Raw genomic sequence first — 15,947 nt, 5'->3', positions numbered from 1 at the left:
CTCACTTTCTCTCCCCTGTCCTTTTTCCAGTAAAAAGTTAACAGTATGTAGAGACAAAACTGAAAGATGATCAGTTGTCTGTGATGAAGAAAACACAGCTTATTGTTGCTGACTGAGCTGGATTTCCAAAGCCAGCTCTGTCATTACAGAGGGCCATTTGGGACTGGATACCCCAATTCATTTGGAATCTTGGGAACAGGGATAATTCTACCAAAAATCCTGATCCATCTGCCGTATTGCAGGGCAACCTTCAGTAAGTTTTGCCGTGTCTCAGTTTCTTCCGTAGAAAATTATTTGTGTGATAAACTTTACACTGACAGTCTACAGCTATTCTGAAAACCTCATCAGGGCTAAGGTTTCATTGTGCAGTACACAAACCAGTCCCTGCTCTGCTGAGCTTATAGCAGAGGCGTTGTTTTAGATAATACTTAATGGTCATCATAAGGTTTGTGTAAAGAGCCACTCTGACTCTCTTCCATTTGCTGTCATAAAGTTAGCAGTATTATGTGTCTTCATATAAAATCTGTTTGTGGTTTTTGTCTCTGCTTCAAGCTGCAACAACAGTTTGGAAAACAGCCTGGTGGGAGTCTTTAGAGTGGGACTTTTGGCCTCATCTATGAACTGATATTTTCCCTGACTCAGAAGGATTTTTTTCTGTCTAGTAATACACATTACAAAATTAGTGTCTGTCTGACAAATAGTTCCTTTTCTGGTGGAGCTGGTTATTAGAAACCCCTGGCTTTACTATATAAGAAACTTATGTACGCCTTAAACTCATAGACAAATTAGTCTTCTCATATTCTTTATTTTATCAGAATGGTAGTCCCAAAAATGGGAGGAATGGAGAAAGTATGAAGATCTCTTTTAGTAATATTATTTGCTATTACTTTCTTGTGCCTCCTGGTGTTGCAAGCTGTGCCAGTTGAGCAGGTGGTTAGAGGGTCTGTATGTGGTGGAGCATGTCTGCAGGAGTTGGGGAGGTGACTAAAAAAGCTTTTTAAAGAAAAAAGACAGTTTAATTTTTACAGAGAAGTCATCATGAGCATGACTGATTTGGTGAGCAACATCTGGCATTGAGGGTGTTCTTGCATTGTTCTGGGAGAGGCAGCAGGTATGCCCCAAAAATGTGCTCATATTCCAGGAAAGGCACACTGCTGGTAAGGGAGAGAAGACTCCACTGTGACTTTTACTTTATTTTTAAACAAAGGAGAAATTCAGTTAGTTTCTGTGGTGTTTGTTTTGGATTATTTGTTATTTGTTGGCTTTGTTGGGCATTTTTTCCTGGAAAAATAACAACATATGGTGAAATAGTCTGCTGCCATGAACACAAAGCAGGAGGTGAGAGAGCTTCATAACAAGAGGCTTTCATGTATTTGAGACCAACCCAAATTTATGTTGTGCTGTTACTGGTTTAAAACTGGCTTCATGTTCTTCAGTGGCATATGAGAGAAGGTGATGAAGGTTTCAGGAGATGTTTCATCTCCAACTGCCACTGAATCACTTGGCAACCTTTAAGTGTGCAGTGCATGGGAGCCTGTGTCCCCCGCCCTCTGTGCTGCCTGAGGGATGGTGCCTCTCCAGAGCTGTATTTTGTGACCTCTGGAAGAAAATGAGTTCCCAGGACAAATGGGGCAGCCTTGCAGAGAGCGCTCTCTCCTCCTCTTGTTAGCTTTGAAAAATAAGCTAGAATAAAAGGGTTTCATGTTTTCTGTTTGGTGGCTTGCAGAGGGCTGGGGGAAGGCCAGATCTTGGCTCTGTTTGCTGTAGTGTGTGAAAATCTCACCCAAGGTGAATGTTTAGTTGCTGTGCACTGTCAGGACCATTCTTCCAAAGGCCGTTTGGTTGTTCTGTCAAGCTCCCACACAAATGGGGTGTGACACTTCCCAGGGACCAGACCTGTTGATGGGCTAGTGATGCTGCCACCCTATCACCCTCTAGTCCTGCCATTTCATCTTGAGCCTCTTAAATGCTGGAGTCATACTGAGAATTGACTTTTTCTTTTTAAATTGCAGGATGCAAAGAGAAGGTGCCATCATGTGAATGTGAAACACCTAAATGAGAAGCAGGACACCTGGGAAGGCTGAGCTGAAACTGCTTGTGCACAGAATGACAGACTGATTTGCTACTGGAGACGAGATTCTGGAAACCTTGCTCTTCCAGAGACTTCTGAGTGAGAGGAGAGGAACCCGAGGAAGCACACAAAAGAGCGATGGGAATTGAGGGCCATGGTTACCTGAGATAAATGGCAGATCTCTGGGAGTCTCGCCTTGTAGCTGTTTGCTTTAGCTTTTTCTCTCTCTGCAGTTGCACTTTCTTTTTTGTGAGCTGCTGCTGGGTACTGCCACGGTGCCACTGGAGATTCCAAGCGCGACGTGGCTCCGGAGCGTGAGGAGGGGGTGAGCCGCCCGCCTCACCATGATTCAGCTGTGGAAAGTGGTGCGGCACGTGCGACAGCTGGAGCTCCACAGATTGATCCTGCTGCTCATTGCCTTCAGCCTGATCTCCATGTGCATCCTGGCTTATTATGTCACTAACAGTCCCAAAATCAAGGAGCCGCCACCCCTGCCCTTCAGCGACTGCAGCAACCAGCACCGCATCTTGATCCCACCGCAAGCCAGCTGGAGGCTCACAAAATCTGTGGACACCTCACGCACAGATCCTGTGGTGCTCGTCTTTGTGGAAAGCATTTACTCCCAGCTTGGGCAGGAAATAGTGGCCATCCTGGAATCCAGCCGGTTCAAATACAGGACAGAGATCGCCCCTGGCAAAGGGGATATGCCCACCCTGACAGACAAAGATAGAGGACGCTATGCTCTAATTATCTATGAGAACATCCTTAAATATGTGAATCTAGATGCTTGGAACCGAGAGCTGCTGGACAAATACTGTGTGGAGTATGGAGTGGGAATTATAGGCTTTTTCAAAGCTAACGAGAACAGCCTGCTCAGTGCACAGCTCAAGGGTTTCCCCCTTTTCCTACATTCCAACTTGGGGCTGCGGGACTATCACATCAATCCTAGTGCTCCCCTGCTCTACGTCACCCGGGCTAATGAGGTGGAGCAGGGTCCTCTGCCTGGTGATGATTGGACTGTGTTTCAGTCAAACCACAGCACCTATGAGCCAGTGCTGTTGGCCAGCACGAAATCATCGGAGTCCATTCCTCACCTGGCCACTCACAAAGCATTGCATGCCACAGTGATGCAGGATCTGGGTCTGCATGATGGCATCCAGCGGGTTCTCTTCGGCAATAACCTCAATTTTTGGCTGCACAAACTCATTTTCGTGGATGCCATTGCCTACTTGACTGGCAAACGCCTCTGTCTGACACTTGATCGCTATATCCTTGTTGACATCGATGATATATTTGTGGGAAAAGAAGGCACTCGCATGAAAGTGTCTGATGTAGAGGTAAAATCCTACAGTAGATACTTCCAGAAGTTCTAGACGCATTTCTGATGTGTGTGGTGTACTGGGAAAGTCAAGATGGCATTTAATTTGAGGGAAAGCATTGATTGCTGCAGTTTTACTCATCTTATACAGAGAATTAGCCTGCAAGATGCTGAGGCACCATGTGTGATGCTCTCAACAGTTTTGCAGGTTGAAATGGAGCACTTTAGGAGCTGGCCTCTCTCAGTTTAAGAGGAAGAATGCCTGTGGTGGTCTGTCCTGTCTCCTCTTTGATGTAAGGAACAAGTGTATGCAGGTTTCCTATGCCAACCTATTTGTAGCTGTAAATTCTGCAGTTCAAAAGGAAACTTGTGTTAGAACAGAGCAGAAGAATGTATTTATTATTATTTGTGATATGTATAAGCTGTATATATTATATTGCAAAACTGTAGGCCAGTCCATGCAGTGTAAACTGATACAGTCTATATTTTTGCCATCTAGCTTTTTAACACACAACTAAATTGAGAAAGGAAGTGTTTTCTCTTACCCCTCTTTGCACCCTCCTCATGTCTGCCACCAGCAACCCTCATCCCTGAGGGAATATCAACAAATTCACCAGAGAAACATGGTCAGACCAAGCCTTCATGAGAACCATCTCTGTGGCCTCACAATTGAAAAAGAGACACGCTAGCTCTGTGGTTCGTTTTCCTTGGCAGTTCCTGGAATAATACAATGACCTATTAGGAAAGGTTATGGGTGAGACCGATTTTGTAGAGGAGAGGAAACTGAAACAGGCTAAGATAAAAATAAGTAGGAAAAAGGTAAAAAACTTAAGTGCTCCTTCTGATTCTCTGTGTCCTTGAAAGTAATGATGAAGTGTTCTGTTAAGTCTGTGATCCATGTGCATGTGATGCTTTATGGAACCAAGGACATCCCTTTGTGTCTTCCCCATCAGTTGTGGTTTGTAGCCATTGAGGGAGGGGCACTGCCTGTTTCTCAGGTGTGCTGAGGTTGTCCATAGGTACAAACTCTGGATTCCCATTCACCACTTGCCCTCAGGTGAGTCCTGGACAGTACCAGCCATGATGGTGGTAAGCTGGTGACAGCAACTGCTTTAGCATGTTTCCAAAACAACTTCAAGGTGAAGCACCCTTTAAACTTACATCCAAGGCACAAAATATTTGAGGCAAAGGTGTAAGAAGAATACTGTTGTACAGGTTTGGCCCCTTACCTGAACCTTGTCTGTTACATGTTCTCAAGAGCCCTCTTCCATCTCCCTAGGAGTCTTACCACCTTTTCTACATGTTTTATGCGTCCATGCAGCGTATGTCTTAGTTCATCTCCAAGGTTTTAGGACTTCAAGATTTTATGTTTTGTATGTAGTATTTATTTAAGGAAAATGCTAAAATTTTCTTCATTTCACTTCAGTGTCCCTGTGCTTTGAAGTGCTGAAATGTTCTGAAAGAGAATGTTGTTTTTGTTTTTGGTTTTTTTTTTTTTTCTTTTTTTCCTTTTGTGAAGGATCACAATCTTATCTTAGTCGTAAGAAGGCCCTACACCCACTAGTCCAAGCCAGCAGACATTCATAGATTCTCACCTCTGTAGTGTTTGTGCAGGTTACAGACCCATGTGGGAAGGCAGGATAGGTAGCCAAAGCTCTTGGGAACAAAGGCTGCTCTAGTGATGTTAAAAACAAACCCAGACAAGATTATTCCAAAAGATGCTTTGTTTGGGTTTTAACAGGGTGAAATGGAGGAATAATCTGTGATCAGTAAGCAGAGAATCTCAGGCAAAGCAGATAAAACCCAGATTTATCCATTTAAAAGAAGCTCTCTGATTGCAAAGCCACGTGGGGTTAATGAATTTTTATTTTTTAAAAGCGAGAAATAACTACATGGATTTGTTGATAGTCTCTCACCATGGGGAGAGAGGGGGATATAATGGTAATAGAACAGCTGGAATTTTCTTTGGCCTTTTATATGAAAGCTCTGTTTCAAGGCTGATATCTCAACACACAGCTCCTTATCTCAAAGCTTAGATTACAGTGGTCAGGGTAGTGGTTGAAGACTGGATGTTGTGTGAAGGTATAAAATTGACTCTGCTGTCCCAGTGAGCCTCTTTGCCATATGCAGGTCCACATTCAGAGACCTTCCTAGACAAAATGACTATTAAAAGAAAGCACTGAATATAATCTGATCAGATGCATGCCCATAGTACATGTCTTACACAAGAGAAATGTTTTTATTTGTGATGCTTAAAGGAGAGCTGAATAGCTTTCTTCTTTAACAAGAAAAAAAAGGAATTGTGCTTGCTTTTACTTTAAAGATGATAACCCTTGAGTTCCTGTTTCTGCTGAGAGGCTGCAGCAGGAGCTTGCAGTCCTCAATAGAAGTGGAACAGTTGGAATTTGCACAAAGAAAATGTTTTTCCTTTGAAGAGTTTACCAGAGATTTGAGCTGCACATAATTAACAAAACAAAATCTCAGAGAATCCCTTTTATTCCACATTCAGTCTCTTCTAAAATCATAATCCTTGGAATTTACCAAACCTATGTGGAACTGGCCAACAAAGATAGGCCATTTCTAATGCAAAAGGATCTGGCTTTTGTGATCCTTTCTGGTCATCTTTAGGTATGAGGAAAGAAGATTAAGTAGATGAGTTTTTGCCTCTTCTGCTGATAATCTCTGCAAGGGCATAAATCGTGAACAATCATTGCAAGTGAATCTGAGAGCAAGCTAAGTGAAAATCAAGGACAGTAATTTCTTCTTGGATTATGAATGATGAGGGTGCAGAAGAGAGAACCTAGTGAGGGTGACTGTCAGCCAGTTCCTGTCTTTCTAAATTGTAGAGGATGATCTTACCTGCAATTGAAGTACTCAGCAATTTTTAACTCCCTGATTCTAAGACTGCATGGGAGGTGGACATACCAGTATCACGAGAGCTTTCTTTTTTGCCAGTGTTGTTTTGAGCTCTGCCAGTGCTACTGCTGGGTGGTAAGAAAACTGCAGGAACTCCTCTCAAAAACGTGCTGCCTGGTGCAGTATCTGCCAAGACCGTGTTTCTGCCACATGTTCCTAGTATGGTTTGCATGAGCATTGAGAAGAGGCTGCAAAAGCACTCAGCTTTCTTCCTGTGTTTTTTATCATCTTTTTCTCTTCATTTGCCCATGTACTGTTTTCTTAGAGTCATGTTTTTCTCTTTTCCAAGCATCTGACTCTCAGCCTTATTTACCCCTTTTTCTTTTGCCTCTTGTTAGAGGGAGCTGAGATAGGTGACATTTAGGGTTTGTGTAGAACAGCTACATTCTCTGCAAACACTTCTGGAAGTTAAAAATTTCTTAGCTTAAAAAACAGAGTTGCATTAAGATTTAGCCCTGTATTACTCCAATGCCAAGGACACCCTGTTATCTTTAAAAAGTATTAGGTCCTAAAGAAGCTCCCGATACAGTCAGAGCGCTGTGACTTTCCCTGATTTCTTCCTCACTCCTAGAATGAGGAGAGTTTTTATTTTCCCTGGATAACATCAAGAGCGTCTAGTGACTGTTGAGGAAATCCTTGCAGATCTGTCAGTGACATACAGATATTTAATGTACTGCAACAAAAGGCACAATTCTAAATTGTTTTCCCCTAACATTTGCTTAAAAGTAAATATTTATTGTAATTTGATATTATTAAAAAGCCTTTTATAAAATTATGGGCATTGAACACCAGAGTGAAGCTTAGACATTTTTACCATTGTGTCCAAAAATGTGCCTTGGAATGTGGTTTTCTGTCACTTGGGCTTGCAGCATGGCTGCCACAGTTAAGTACTGAAGACCTCCAAAAATACAGGTTGTGCATGGCAGTGAATGCTCTGATAGACTGTGACAAGCGTGAAGCAGGTCTGGCCTTGATGTGGCTTAAGAATTCCTGTGGCCAGTGCTGGGAATCTCTTTGGGGACCCCATCAGTGCCTTGCTGGGGTGAGCCTTACAGAGCTTTAGCAGGGAGCATAGCTGGGGCAGGGGCCTTTCTGGCTAGTTAGTGGGCAGGCTTGTATCTTGGAAGGATTTTTGAAAGAAAAGATAACAAAATATAAAAACAAAAAGGGATGGATGGATGGTTAGAGGGGCAGTTTTCTAGGGGAGTAAAGTCTGGCTTTTAGAGGTGGGGGATAGCTAAAATGCTAGCCCTCTCTCATACCATTTGAGCAACTGAACTGCTTAAATATGCAAATGAAGATCTGTTCACATCTGGCTGGCTGTTTTCTCTCTTAAGTGGTAGCCTGCTCCACAAATCTTGATTGCCTTTTGTTTGAGTTTTAGAGCATATTATGGATACAAAAGAAATACCACTTGAATCGCCTCTTAGATATGGTTAGTACTATCATATTCATCTTACTTTATGAAAGAGTGCAGAGAGAAGTGCCATCTTCCAGCCTGTTCCCACACCTGCATTATTGCACCTTACTACAGCTTACAGACCTGGTGGAACCAATGTAGAACCAGGGAACACGGAATGCAAAATGTGTTGTAACAAATGTTCAAATATTGGCACCTTAGTCTCCTTTATCCTGTTCAGGGGAAAGACATTTCTTCAAACCTGTGCCACCTTACGGCTGTGACTGTGACAAGGACCAAGCATCAGCAGAGGGATCACACACGATTAACAATAAACTTGCCAGAAAGCACGACTCCATAGGACTCTATAGTCTCTGCATTTTTGGGGCCCCCATAGTTCCTCCCTGTTCTCTCCCTGCACACAAAGGATTGCAGCCTGCTGGGGCAGGGCTTTTTGGGATTTATTCTCAGACAGATGTGTTGTCATGGTAACCCCAGCCAGGCTTTAAATCTCTTTCTGTGCAGAGGAATGCTAAGCCTCTTAACCGCTGTCTTTCCTCCCACCACTTTCCTACCCAAGCCTGGGGAACTGGATGTGCCTTTCAGGGCAGCAGAGGGAAATGTTGGGGCTTGGGACAGCTCTGGAGAAAGAAAAGAAAGTGGCACTTTCCTGTCTGAATTACTGGGTGATGTGTTCAAGGTGCTGGTCCCAAATTTGAAATGATCTTGTAAACCATCATCTGGACAGACAGATGTTTCTCTGAGGAGACATGTACAGCTCTTAGTCTGTGCTCCCTGATGTGTGGGGTGAGTCCCAGCATCTTGCTGGGCTACATAAGGGGAACTTGACTTCCCATTGCCTGTTCTGGGTCTTGTACTGCAAAGTAGGATTCAGCCATCAATGTTGCTGGCATGTCAGTTTTTAAAAGCACTGCCTGTATTTGTGATAGGTTCTGGAGATGTCACATGCCTTGCATTTATCAAATTACTGTTCTTGGGTGTGGACTGAGTTAAAGATGTGGTAGGCAAGTGGTCATGGAAAAGCTGAAATCTTTGAAATTTGTCCCAGGCTGCATTAGCTGTCAGTGCTGTGTGGATGTGGGAATGAGGAACAGGCAATGAAGTGTGTCTGTAGGGAAAAGTCTGAAAGCGTAGTTCCCTCATAGAGAAGCATTGAGAGTGTCTTGTGGCGCTGCACATGTAATCTGTCTTCCCATCTTGCCATGGTCATGGACTGCCTGCCTTGAGTGTAAAACCACTCGGCATATGTTTGAGGTGAATGGGTGATTGAAGTGAATTATAGAAGGTATTTTTAAATCAATGTGATGACCAGTGTTTGGTTAACACTGGTTTGATATAGCAGTGACAGCAGTAATTTGTCAGGTTATCCATAAGAAGTTGGTGTCAAGGCACCTCCATGGAATGAGAGTCTGCCTTTGTGAGTGCACGTTCATGGCTGTGGGAGTGGTGCACGCACGCAGTGCCTATGGAGTGTGAGCTATGTGAGGGCACCTTGTGGTGCTGTTTTGTGCTCCTTGGGCTTGGGGAAGGGCAGCTGGTGCAGGAAGATCTGTCCATCTTCTCTACACAGTTTGGTAGGCCTGTGTGCTTTTCCCAGAATTATATTCCATGTTTCCTATGTCATTATGTCCATCTGAAGTCTGCCGTTGAGAGGTCATCACCTTCACCTTGGTGCAGCCATGGATCCATTGTTTTCGGAGAAAAGCTATTAAAATCTAAACAGCCCAGACAAGGATGGAGTCTGTCACCTGCCAACAGCCCTCCTGCCATCCGCTGTTTGACTGGGAATTCTCCCACAGGGAGATGCACCAGTGACAGTTCCCCAAAGCACACAGGTAGCAGCAGAGTGTTCATCTCACAGCTGCTCTCTTTTTATCATTTTCCAGCAGAAGAAATTTGACTAGAATTAGTTTGTGTCCTACTTGTCTGTGACACACTGAGCCTCTGGGGTTTGTTTTTTGGTTTGTTTTTTTTCTGTCATGGCTGTGTGCTGTTTTACTCTGTACACTGCTGGACCCTGAGGTTCGTGGCACAAGGCACCTTCCCTTTGGTTAAAGCAATTACTTTGGACATTTAAAGTAATCACAAGTGAGCACGAGAGAACCTGTAGGAGAGGTGAGGATTGTGAATGTTGGCTTTCCCAGGTTTTCTTCCCAGAATCGAGGAAACTTTTTCTGCTACAAAATTTTGGCACTTTCAAGGGAATTCAAAGTCAGGGAAACCTCTCTGCTGTGGCAGGACTCATTGCATGGGTAGTTCTGAGAATCCACCTTTCCTCTCCAAATAAAAGCCCCCTCCCTTATTATCACTTAGGTAAGTGATATTATTGACTTCTTTTCCTTCATCTGTGCACCATAGGCTGCCCCATCCTCCTTTTTGCTAGCACATAGATTGAGAAGGGGCAGAGTTTCATTAGCAAAGTCCCAGCCAGCATGGGTGGGGAAGGGAGCATTGAGGCTGAACCTGTAAAATGTAAATTGCTTTCAAGTGAGATTTATTGTCCTTTTGCCTTAGCACAGACACTCTGGGTCCCTCACATTGGAGAGCATGATCTGACTGTGGTTTTAAAGAGGCATCATTTAGTACAGCAGAACTACTTCAAGTCAAGGCTGTGTATGAGGAGCACTTATCTGCTCTGCTCCACTCCAAGGGAAAAATGCCTAAGCCCCATCTCCTGTGATACCTCTTCAGACTCAACTGGGCACCAGTAGAACACGAAGTCATGTTATGGAAGAAAAAATATGAATATAAACATTTGTTTTTCCTTTTGTTCAAACAGGCTTTACTGAGCACTCAGAATAAGCTGAGAACTTTAGTCCCAAATTTCACCTTCAACCTGGGCTTCTCAGGGAAATTCTACCACACAGGTAAGCCCCTGACACTCCTTTGTCTCAGCACCTGCATACAGCCCCCACCTTGGGGCGTGTGTTGTGTGTAATGCAGTAGAGGGAGCATAACTTGGAAGGGAATTAGCCACTGCTTTTAAACATTGAGCCTCTCTTCTGCCTTTTGATTTTGCACTTCCTTTTCTGCTTTCTGTAGGTACAGATGAGGAAGATGAAGGGGATGACATGCTGCTCAAGCACAGGAAAGAGTTCTGGTGGTTCCCTCACATGTGGAGTCACATGCAGCCTCATCTTTTCCACAATGTCACTGTGTTGGCTGAGCAGATGAAGCTGAACAAGCAGTTTGCTGTGGTAGGGAACATTGCAGTTTATTTACTTTACAATGCTTATCCTTAAACATTTTTCTCCTGGAATAGCTGTTTGGACTTCACTGAACCCAAATACTAGTCTAGTATTTCAGCTGCATTTCTGGCAAGTTCTGGAAGTTCAAATTGATATGTGCCTTCTGCTGTCTTGAGGCAAGAAACACCATTCACATGTTTGCCTGTTCCATGGGAAATGTTTCCCAGCACCTGCATGGCCGCAGGCAGCTCTGCTACATTCCAGGGTGCAAATCCCAAGGCTCTTGTTTCCTGAGGTGTGAACTTGTAGCATTACCATCCAAATGCAATTAATTTACAATCTCTGGCAGTGAGCAAGCATTTCCTTTTCCATCCTTATTTAGTGTGGCTCTGTAAGGAAGTCACCTGGTGGTAGTATAAAATGCTGTCTGTAACAGCCCTTCTTCTGGCCTTCCAGACACTGTTGAAGGAAGTTACTTATCTAGGAAGCACAGAGGAAGTTGCCTGGGTTTTGGCAGAGGAGGGGGAAGCCTTGAACATCCTGCATTGATGGAACAATGTCTGTTTAGTTCTTACAGCTCAGAGTTGAATATAGCATACATGTTTCACTGAAAAGAAATGTCCTCTTCACCTCTAGCTTGGTTTTTTTGATGGTAATCCCCTTGGGAATAACAGGCTGCTGTCTTGTGTTCCTGTGACACACATAGATTAGGAATGATCTTGAATGCAGAGCACAGTCACAGCATTATAGAAACAATTTAGGCTCCTCCTTTTCCTGGTTAAATAACAATGCAGTCTTTTGCAAAGAGAGACAAAGCACAGAACACAATTACACATATTTAACATAAAACAGGCTAGCAGTCAGAAAAGGTTATTGCTTCATTTAGGGGCTCTGGTTTTATCATATACCACCAGGGCAGAACTGTCATCATTGATATTGTTACCAGAACCATTTAGTAGAATTAAAACCCAAGAAATTCAGAAATTTCCTGTAATTTTAATGTAGCTCCAGGCCCCATATCTTCACCTGCAATAGTCTCTTGCTCCTTGTCTGCTTTTCTTTGAATTGCTAGAGACAATACAGATCCCAGTCATCTTCCTTTCCTCTGTATCAGTTAAGGAAATTTTGTTCTCCTTCTCTAGTGACACACATCTAGGCATTGTGGGAGTGAGATGTGTCACTTAACAGCATTGATTAGTTTGTAGTAACCAGGGAGCCCAACCTGAGGGTTCTGAATTAATCTGATCTGTCACAGCTGCAAGCTACAAGACCATTCTTACAGCAGCTGTTACCAGTGCTGAATGTCCTTGTTGGTACAGAATCACCCCTGTATTTCTACAGATGCATAAAGCAAGAAGTACGAGCAGTATTTCAGGTTTCCCAGTCCAGACAGTTTCCATGTTCCTCTGTCATCTTGCTCCAACTTGAATGCTGTTGGTAAATATGATCCTTATTAAGGCTATTAGTTAAATACCAAATTATCAGGCTGTGTATTCTGCTTCCAGGAGCATGGGATTCCCACAGACTTGGGCTATGCTGTAGCCCCCCATCATTCTGGGGTTTATCCTGTCCACACACAGCTCTATGAGGCATGGAAATCTGTTTGGAGCATCCAAGTAACGAGCACAGAGGAATACCCACACCTACGGCCTGCCCGGTACCGGCGTGGATTCATCCATAATGGAATCATGGTGAGCACAGCAGAGCCCACTTACCTGCCCAGGGAATGGTCTTCTCATGACCTGCATCAGAGACATTAATCTTAATATCACCAGTGTTTCCAAAATCAGTAAGTGAGGCAAAGAAGAAAAACTTGGCAGTTCTGTGTTTCTCAGAACAATTCAAAGGTCAGTACTGAATGGAGAGCAAAACCAAGCCCATCCAGACTAAACTGAAATCCCAGTGGCTTGTTTGCAGCATGATAACTTAAGTGGTTGAGAGGAATAGCAAGAGTCCTCTGCACCTATGTCACTTACACCCCTTGCTCTTTATATTGATTCATAAAGTGCTGCTTTGACTCATTCTCACACAGATGCTGCTGCATCTGCCTCTTGTCTAACTTTGCTTTTTTCTGATATTGCCAGGTTCTGCCTCGACAGACCTGTGGTCTTTTTACTCACACCATCTTCTATAATGAATACCCTGGTGGCTCAAAGGAGTTGGACAAGAGCATTCGTGGTGGTGAACTCTTCCTGACGGTGCTTCTGAACCCAGTAAGTTCATCTGAAAGGGGAATTTGTGCACAGCTGTCCCAGCTTATGTGCCTGATATGGGAAAGGACTAGATCTTGTTGGAGATTCAGTGTCACCCCCATCACATTGTGGGTATCTCCAGTGTTTTGCTAAGGAGATGTGAAATGGAGGTCCAAGGAAGTACTTGCTGGTTAATGGTGCTTTTCTTTACACGCTGCCAAGGGAGCATCAGTATTGAGGGTGTTGAGAGCTGCAACACTGAGCAGGCAGAAACCAGCCAGGGTGACATGCTGACCATGGGCCATAGCACAGGGGGTGTTACCTGGGCTGCTCTGTCTTCATGAATCACAAGTGAGATGTGCCTTGGCTCCTTCTGTTCCATGCATATCTGCTGCCTGTGGCTTCTCCCCTGGTTTACTGATGAGCTTTGTTCACAATAATTGCCTTTGCTGGGCTTTCATTATGAAGTGTTCTCCCCATTCTTTCAGTATGCAAACACTTGAAGTGATTTCTGGTTTTGCAATGTAGCTGTTACAATAAGGGTTTTTTGTGAGATATGGGTCTAACAGAGGTGTTTCCTTTCCTTTCAATACTTGACAGTTCTGTTAAGCCACTAAGCAAATGTAGTACCTTCAACACCCTGCAGTCCCTTCTTAGAGCCATGGACAGTAAATCACATGAGTTTCTCACTTCCCACCGACGCTGTAATGGTGTATTAGGAGGCAAGAGACACAAAAAAACCTGGTCATTTTTAGAAAATTCTAAATGGGTAGAATCAAGAGATGAAGTTTGGTAGCCCTTTCCAGTCACAAAACACACTTCCTCCTATTTCTGCTTGTTGGCTGCAGCAAGAAGATATGCTGCCCTTTTTGTTCATACAGTAACTTTCTCAGTTCCCCACCTGAATTTTTTTCTTACTAAAGCTGATTTGACCCACAGCTGCTTGTCCTCCATTTCTCTGAATAGACATTGCCTTGCAAAGTTTAGACAATTATTTTAGAATATCTAACTTCGTAGTTACTCCTGAATATAATAATGCTTAATCTCTTCTCATGAATTCCATATTTCTACCACCTTCCTTCTCCTTTATACACCTTTTCCACCAGTGCCTGAGTATGGACAAGGAGCCATGCAGGCAGATCTGAGAGAAAGTATGTTGATTCTGGCTGGTTTCCTAGGGGGGAACCCTGGAGTACCAGTGCCAGTCCTTGAGTACTTGTTTGTGGGATTTTTTTCATGTAACACCACTGACTCTGTTCACTATGATGTTTTCTTTCGTTCCCTCTTCCTTTTGCACCTTGATTGCAGGGTTGAATATGCAGCTTTAGCCACTTTTGGTCAGGGCTGTAGAAGACCAGCAAACCAGAAAATCAACCTTTTTCCATCAGTGACCTTATTTTCTCCTTTGTCTCTTGCTTTTTCTAGTGTTTAGTAAAACTGATAGTGAAAAAACCCTCACAGTGTACTCTGGGTACACCAGACAAGAGAGGCTGTAGTTGACAAACAGGCCTGGTGTTACTGAAGGTTAGCCTGTGATCAGCTCTGGCTTGTATAGGATCTGCAGATGCTGTGGGTCTATAACAGCCCCACTAAAAAGCTGTAGGAGTTTATACTTTCATGTCTGGAAGCCAGCCTTCTGTCCCTATTGCCTAAGACAGAATTGTTTTCTTTACACACCACAAGCAAACCTTCCTGCTTGATAAAAGTTTGGAATGAGGAGGAGGTTGTTCTTTGCATTACATATGGAGTGACCAGTCAGATGGAAAGAAACTGTTTTCTCTTGACAATTTCTTTTCTGGGCTTGTGTTCCCATATGCTGGGTGAATTGCACCTTGCCCCACTCTGTAATTGTCAAATCTTGAAGCATGCAGAAACAGCCTCTGTGAAAGTAAAGGCTATAGGTTTCTCCTGGAAAACAAGTTGCTATGCTGTAATCCAGAGATCTTTACTGATCTCGGAGACTGTGCCAAAGAATTAATAGAAACATAGTATCTACAACTACCCAATAAAATTTACTGATAAGATGTGATGGTCAAAGCAGCTGGCAGTAATCTGTGATCCAAATACAATTTGGAAAAATTGTGTTCTGGTACAGGATGAGCTTATTTGCCAGATTTACTGTTGGCTCTTTGTGGTGACTTAAAACTCTTTCAGGCACTTTCGGATGCTTCCCATGTTTACACTTCTGCTTCCTTTTGGCAGTGTAGCATTTCTCTGTGTCAGAGCAGAGTGCTGTGCTCTAAGCTCCTCTGGTGTTTGCACAGTGACTCAGACCTTGCATTCCTCCCCTTGCTGATAGAGCCATCTCAGGGGCCTGAGAGAAAGCTGGCCAGCTCTGCAGCCCCAGCAGGGATCCGTAGCAGACTTGGACCAGGCTCTTTCAGTCCTTCCTGGTGCTTCCAGCTCCCATTAAGTGACATGGAGGAGTCTCCAAGCCTGTATGTGTATGATCAACTCCACAGTGCAAACAGAAGATGTTTGATCTTTTGACTAGTGAACAAGGTCTGATGTCAGAATAGCTGTTAATCCTGAGCACAGGCTGATTGCTTCTCACAAACACTTCTGCTCACACTGTGCAGGCCGGTTACTGCTGTGCCCACAGCTGCTGTTATTGCAAGGGTGCTCATATCCTTCTGTTTCTGTATGCTAGGCTCTCTGGGACCTTTGCTTTCATCTTTCCTCAGTGTGAAAGAAGGGAAATCACGGCACACCGACAGTAGAAGGGAGGGGAGAGGAGGGAGGTGTTACTTCCAAGTCAGTCTGCAGAGTCAGTGGGTGTGGATGGGAGGGAGGGAGAGCCCTTGAGTGTAGCTTATGTCAGAAGTAGTGCTTGGAGCTGTTC

The 15,947-nt window shown here is 43.8% G+C and overlaps 1 protein-coding gene across 7 annotated transcripts in view; it reads left to right on the top strand.

Annotated features, from left to right (window-relative positions):
• NDST2 (N-deacetylase and N-sulfotransferase 2) overlaps window positions 1–15,947 on the top strand; it is a 131,217-nt gene that overhangs the window by 103,768 nt on the left and 11,502 nt on the right. For all 7 annotated transcript variants that reach the window (XM_053983437.1, XM_053983440.1, XM_053983441.1 and 4 more), the window contains 5 exons: window positions 2,013–3,408; window positions 10,505–10,592; window positions 10,768–10,922; window positions 12,419–12,604; window positions 12,998–13,126. In XM_053983437.1, coding sequence (XP_053839412.1) covers window positions 2,416–3,408; window positions 10,505–10,592; window positions 10,768–10,922; window positions 12,419–12,604; window positions 12,998–13,126 — 1,551 coding nt within the window. In that variant the 5' untranslated portion in view covers window positions 2,013–2,415. The remainder of the gene's footprint in view (window positions 1–2,012; window positions 3,409–10,504; window positions 10,593–10,767; window positions 10,923–12,418; window positions 12,605–12,997; window positions 13,127–15,947) is intronic.

This window comes from Vidua macroura, chromosome 8, assembly GCF_024509145.1.
Source record: "Vidua macroura isolate BioBank_ID:100142 chromosome 8, ASM2450914v1, whole genome shotgun sequence".
NCBI lineage: Eukaryota > Metazoa > Chordata > Aves > Passeriformes > Viduidae > Vidua > Vidua macroura.
This window is presented reverse-complemented; position numbering and strand designations above follow the sequence as displayed.